General features: G+C 46.9%; 1 protein-coding gene across 1 annotated transcript; it reads right to left on the bottom strand.

Annotated features, from left to right (window-relative positions):
* Nucleotides 1–714: 714 nt before the first annotated feature.
* Nucleotides 715–6,047, bottom strand: C5H3orf80 (chromosome 5 C3orf80 homolog). Its single transcript, XM_069727419.1, has one exon. It carries the CDS (start codon nt 6,033–6,035, stop codon nt 5,448–5,450), a length of 588 nt encoding a protein of 195 aa, XP_069583520.1. The 5' UTR covers nt 6,036–6,047; the 3' UTR covers nt 715–5,447.
* Between the last annotated feature and the right edge of the window lie 915 nt (nt 6,048–6,962).

Raw genomic sequence — 6,962 nt, forward strand, 5'->3', positions numbered from 1 at the left:
AGGGTTAGGACATTCAAGATTAGGACGGGTTATCCACGATTAGCAATAGTAGGCTATGTATGGTTTTCTAGCTCATACTAACGCCATACCAGACAATTGATGGACAGGAGGCCTGCGGTTTTCTAAAAAACAACCCCTCGTGTCATATAGCTAGGATATGTTATCAATTGTGGGAGTTTGATCTCTGGGAGACAGAGTCGGGTACAAAAGCGAATTGAGAACTGTGGTCACTTCACTTTTTGCTTTCCTTGCATTGCGGCACTCTTGAACATACTCTGTAGACAATTGCAGCCAGCCATAGTCACGTGACTGGAGCTGTGCTGCAGACCCCTGCACAGTGGAGCTACATGTAAATCAAGTGACTATGGATGGCTGCAGTTCTCTGCACAGTGGGTGTTAGGGAGTGCTGCTATACAGGGAGAAATAGTGAAGGGACAGCCTGAAAGGGAACGTTCCAGAGCATAGACGCTCAATAACCAGTGATGGCATATCCTGGCAATATTTCATAACTTTATGATGTTGGAATGAGTTGCATTGCAGTTTTTAGCCTTTATCAACAATCACATCTTCAGGATATGGATCCAGCGTATATGGGGTTTCTCAGGATTGAGGTTCCAGATGACTCCTTTCTATGTTTTTAGCCAAAGAATGGCTTCAATAAACTGCTTTATAGAAACACCATTATAAATATAGAACCACCGAAATCTTCTCTGCCACTTGTCATCTTTATTAAGACCACAATTCTTGTCATGGTACAAAGGGAACCTTGATATACGGCACCCACATTTAAAACCAGGTCCTTTACGAGAAGAGAATAAAATAGCTGCCGAACCAGTTAGTTTTCCATAGAAATCAACAACTACACAGAAACAGGTTTAAAGAGAATTAATTCAGATCAATCATAGATAAATAAAAAGTTATATTTGCGAATAAATCTCACTTATATAAGAGTACATAAATATATCTGAAATGATTTCTTGCATTGAAGGCCTGAGCAAAATCAAAATATGATAAGGCAGTGATAGGTAAATGCGCTGTTCTCTCTAGATAACTTTATCTAATGATTTATGAGTGAGGCAGAGATCACAGTGAAGATCCCAATTTTAAAGGAGTCGTCAGAAGATAAGGATCTGCTTTTTCTTCCCACTGTTCTTGATGGAAGGTATCTTATATTGCATCTTAGCCTCCTTCAAGGTTGTGGGGCTGAGCTGCAGTTCTAAAACTTCCAATAGATAAGATTAACACTATTTCTTGGGAAAAAAAAGCAGATATATTTTTCTAATTCCTGAAAACCCCAATATAATCTAGGAATTATAATTGACTAAAGAAGTAACGGTTACATTTTGGCTGCAGAGGCCGTTTGTGAAACGTCCATCCAATCACTGCATGGTTACCTTCATTATTCTTGGTTTTGCCTCATTTAATTGCATAAGGATAAAACAATCTTTAAAGCGTTATCCTGGTCAGAAGAATGTATTATCTTTCCACTAAATGGGTAGTAAAGCTAGGCAAGTGGTGCCCCCATCAGTGTGACCCTCACAATCGCAAAAAATTGAAAAGCCAATGGTAGGAATTTGAATGGAGCGGTGGTCAAGCGTGTAGCCTCCACTCGCCAGACACAGCAGATCCTGGCCGTGGTCTTGCATCTAAGGTGGGGCCAGGGGACCAGAGATCCCGGCAGTCAGACGTCAAACCCCAAAAAATACAGAATTTACCATCTATTTTGTGGATAAGTGATAAATTCTTCTGGCCGAATAAACCTTTTAAAAAAGACCTGTCACCAGGATTTTGGACTCTCAACTTAAGATATGGCAGTAAAGGCACTCTGAAGCTAAATAAAATATCTTTTTATGAAGAAATACGGTTTGTCATTCTTCTGTAATCAGCCATGGACGTTTTATGCTAATGATGTGTGAGTGCAGCGGGGCTGGATGTTGCAATTGGCCCTCTCCGGCCAGTCTAGGCATTATCCACACACCCGCGGAATGACAGGTAGGGACTTGCCTCTTCTGGATGAAATCTCATGCAGCGCCAGCATTGTTAAGGGTTGGGTACACGCAGTAACTTCTAGGTGATGTCATTCATCTGAGAAATAGCTCTGCGCATGCGCCGCCCCAGGCACTGCTAGCACCTAGAGGAGGCAAGTTACTGAAAAAAGCAGTAATCTGTCAGTCATAGCCCGGAGGCAGGAGGGGAGCAGATAATGCCCAGACAGGCAGGCAGAGACCCAAGTGTGACATCCAGCCCCCCGGCACCTGTGTATTATTAGCGAAAAACGTCTAGGGTTAATTACAGAAGAACGACAGAAAGGATTTCTTCCAAAAAAAGTATCAGCTTCAAAGCGCCAATACTTCCATGTCTGTAGTCAAGAGTCCAAAATTCTGCTGATAGGTCAACAGACTCCATTCAACAGTGAAAATCAACTACAGCCGAATGTATATGCGTCACCCAACTTGCACGCTGTAGAGGCTTTGCCCTTGCCATGTTTGCTGGTAGAAGTACAGATTCTACATTGTAGAAGAACTAGAGTACAGTGGTTGTCATTCTTCATTATGTCACCTATATGAGATCCCGAGTAAGGTATACTACCAAGTGACTATGACATGCAACCCCCTTCATCATTGGTTTCCTACAAGGGGGTCCGCGTATCATTATGGGATGACTGAAGTTTCCCCTTTACCGGCTGTATAAATGGAGGCAGGCGCTAACCTACTTCTACGTCCTTCCGAATTTCCAACACAATACTGTGAATACTTCGCCAAGCAATCATGGCCAACATACATACATTGCTGTGCATTGCTGGACGGCATCAATAATGCTCATACTGTGCAAATCTCCTTAATCTAGAAAACATTCTAGATTATAATGTGCGGCTAAAGGTACATCCAAAATGTATCACAGCAGATAGTCAGGCACCTGACAAAAGTCTATGGCTTATATGTTTTGTTCTTCAAGTACAAAACTTCAGATAAAGGCACCAAGGAGTTTACCATCACACAATCGTGAGCGGATTGCTGTGGTAGTAAACGTCCCCGACGTACCCCACTGCGTTCTCAGAGTGCCTTATTGCCTGCAGCAGTGAGAAGCGATAGAAGCAGACATTAAACAGAATAACAGATCTCTCAGGCACTTGCGATATAACTCATATATATATATAACTAGATGTAATGCGATGGAGCGTAATTCATTCCTTCTGTTTCCAATACTCTGTCCCATTCCAGGAGTTTCTAGTAAATTGATATCTAGGAGTTTATTGATTATCCTGTAAAGGACGAAAGCAGTTTCTACTGACAAAGGCTTCTGCCAGAGACTGGTATTGCAGAGGGCTGAATGCTGAAGACTGCATCCAACAGACGAAGGGACGACAGCAGCAAATCCTCCAACTTTGTCTTGAGGAGTAAGAAAGCCCTCTAAGGCCCCAGTATACCAACCTAGCCTAAATGTTAGTATATAGGGGCAGCCCGGTATTTGGATAGCCAACGAAAAAAGAACATTGCATTCCAGACAAGAAGAGGCAAGACAACGGGGTGAAGAATCAGGTCAAACAGGTCCAGAGCAGAGAAAATCCATTAGCTGCCAAGAGAAACCTACAGTAAAACTGCAGTCAAGAGACTAGAGAGGTATTTAAATCATAGCGAGCGGTGGACATGAGGCGACTAATCCAACCTGTGAAGGGGCTACGCGGTCCGGTGCGGGGGGATGGATCACACAGGCAGAACATTACCACTGCAGCATGTGCAAGGATGGAGAAAGCTCTACCAGAAGCTAGTGATGAGAAGATGACGTTGTCCTGTGTTATAGAGCATGGCAATACTATTATCTTATTTATTATCTTTGCAGGTTTTAAATTATTTTGTTAATTTTAGCAAATTAGTCCCAGTTCAATAAACTTCTATTAATCTGCAGCAATCTGATCAGTGTGAATAATCAGAGACTACACAGCAGTCCCCGTAATTAGTGCTACACTAGATATTGGGACATCATATAACCGACGGGATGAAGTGTGAGCAGCTGGAGACGTGCAGCCACCCTACAGGTAGTCACCGGCTCTACCAGACATCCCAGCCTGACTGCTGGGCTACAGGCTTGGGGCAGATGGGAGAAGCCCCTGGGACTCTGTGCTGGGATTACCCCTTACAGTCCGATATAGAGGGCATTGCAGGACAATGAGCGTACGGAGCAGACGACAGGACAACACCAACGTTCAATGACCGCATGATGACAATTAGACAGACAGACCCTCCACAGATGTAAGGCTGCTATGACACATGCACATTCCGCCCCAATCAGACCAATGTTCCCATAAAATGTCACTAATCATCAGTGCAGGTCTTCTTATGAAGATGGGGGACAATACCACAGGAAACTGTCCCATCCTGCAAAATAAAGGTCTCCTACGACCCATGGTGGAGTTTCGAGATCCAACCACTATGCCCAGTATGTACACTAGTAATAATGATCGTCTGGGAACAGATCAGGTCTTTTTCTGATCCAGTGGATCTTATCATCTGCCCATATACACATAATACCGTAGACAATTATGGTTACGATGAGTAAACGCAAGGAACATAAGGTGGACATTGACTAAACGATGGAACATGGATACAAGCAGATGACAGCAACAGGGATCTTGTCAGTTGTAGATCATGACAGTGATGGCCCAAATAGGTAGAATCATTTGGTTTTCCCCATCTTCTAGATTTTATTAAGAGTACGGGGGTGACACCACTGCCCCTTCCTCTACTTTACTGTAAATGTGGGCAATGGCACTTTCCTCATCCTCTCCTTTAATATATGTATAGGGGCAATGCCACAGACCGCCATCCTCTACTTTATAGTAAATATGGGGCAATGCCACAGACCCCCATCCTCTACTTTATAGTAAATATGGGGCAATGCCACAGACCCCCATGCTCTACTTTATAGTAAATATGGGGCAATGCCACAGACCCCCATGCTCTACTTTATAGTAAATATGGGGCAATGCCACAGACCCCCATGCTCTACTTTATAGTAAATATGGGGCAATGCCACAGACCCCCATGCTCTATGTAAAGTAAGAGGCCAATGGCATTGATCCCGTATGCTACTGTATATATGGGGATAATGGCACTGACCCAATCCTTTAATGTATAGATGGGGGTAATTTCACGGACTCCATCTGATATAAGAGGGCAATGCCATGGACCCAGTCTCTACAGTAAATATGGGGCAATGTCATGGACCCCATCCTCTACGTTATGGTAAATATGGGGCAATGCCAAGGACCCCATCCTCTAAAGTAAAAGGCAATGGCACACTCTCTTCATCCGCCAGCCGGTAGTAAATATTGGGACAATGTTCCCCATCCTCCAGCTTCACAGGAATATGGGGCACAGTCACAGAGCCCCCAGACCTCCGGTACTATTGGAATAATGGGGCATCGCCAGAGACCCCCAAGCTCCAGTTCAATGTGTGTAGGGGGGCAATGCCCCCGGCCCGCCATCGTCCGCCTGCGCTGGGATCTGGGACACCGGCAGGATGACCTGCCCTGGTCTCATGGACTCCTCGTAGGTGGGCAGATACTTGACCTCCTCGTAGCTGGGCAGCTGCAGGAGCACGGGGGACGAGATGATGCGCAGTTCGTGCTCGGACAGGTGCCGCACACTGTCTATCAGGGAGTCCTGGGAGCTGGTGTCGTGGAGCAGCCCGGGGCCCCCTGCGCTCCGCGGCTGGGGCCGGGTGTACCTGCGGGGGCTGGGGCAGATCATGCGCTGCAGGAAGTAGCCGATGGCGAACAGCACCAGCAAGATGAGCAGCCCGGACAGCTTCCTGACGAACCAGCCCACATTGTCCAGGAAAGTGTGGAAGGGCAGCTGGCAGCACTTGATCTCCGTGTGACTGACGTTCCCGAAGACGCAGCAGCCTTCCCGGTCCCCGCACAGCAGATCCCCGCAGCTCCAGCCCGCCTGCAGCAGCTCAGCCCCCAGCAGCAGCAGCAGCGCCGTGCTCAGCAGCAGCCGGGAGCCCTCCGGGGAGCAGCCGCTCTGCACCATCCTAGTCGGGGGGAGCGGGCACACTGCAGCAGGCAGCACAGCTCCGCCGGTGTCACCAGCAGCAGCAGCACATCTTCACCAGGGAGGGGACCGAGCGCCGCAGCTGCTGCTGATGAGGAGGGGAGTCCTGCCTTAGGGTCCGTGTCCCGGTGACCTTGGACTCAGACGACTTGATCATCTTATGAGTGGTGGTGTGCGGAGCAGCTCCGGTGATCCAAACCATCCAGCATCATCATCATCACCGCACACTGGCAGCAGGGCAGACACATCACACAGCTCATCTAAAGGCATCACCCATGGACTGTGCTCCTTGCTGATGTCCACCCCTGGCAGTGCCACCCATTACATGGGCATGTCAGCATGGGGGAAAGTTTCCTCTCCTGGTGGAGCAGGAACCCCAGCATCTGCCCAGATTGGCTTGTGCATCCACATGACCTGCAGATGATTACTGTGTATGTATGATGGCAGTGATTGGGGCATGTGTATGCCAGGTATGAGCTCTGGCCAGGTAGATCCTTATGACAGCCAGCTATGTGGGATGTCCATGGGTGCAGACAGCTATGTGTGATGTCCATGGGTGCAGACAGCTATGTGTGATGTATATGACTGCAGACAGCTATGTGTGATGTATATGGGTGCAGACAGCTATGTGTGATGTATATGACTGCAGACAGCTATGTGTGATGTATATGGGTGCAGACAGCTATGTGTGATGTCCATGGGTGCAGACAGCTATGTGTGATGTATATGGCCGCAGACAGCTATGTGTGATGTATATGGCTGCAGACAGCTATGTGTGATGTATATGGCCGCAGACAGCTATGTGTGATGTATATGGCTGCAGACAGCTATGTGTGATGTATATGGCTGCAGACAGCTATGTGTGATGTATATGGCTACAGACAGCTATGTGTGATGTATATGGCC

Source organism: Ranitomeya imitator, chromosome 5, assembly GCF_032444005.1.
Source record: "Ranitomeya imitator isolate aRanImi1 chromosome 5, aRanImi1.pri, whole genome shotgun sequence".
Classification (NCBI taxonomy): Eukaryota; Metazoa; Chordata; class Amphibia; order Anura; family Dendrobatidae; genus Ranitomeya; species Ranitomeya imitator.

Coding starts and splice junctions, on each gene's coding strand:
- C5H3orf80 (XM_069727419.1), bottom strand. CDS start 6,035: ATGGTGCAGAGCGGCTGCTCCCCGGAGGGCTCCCGGCTGCTGCTGAGC.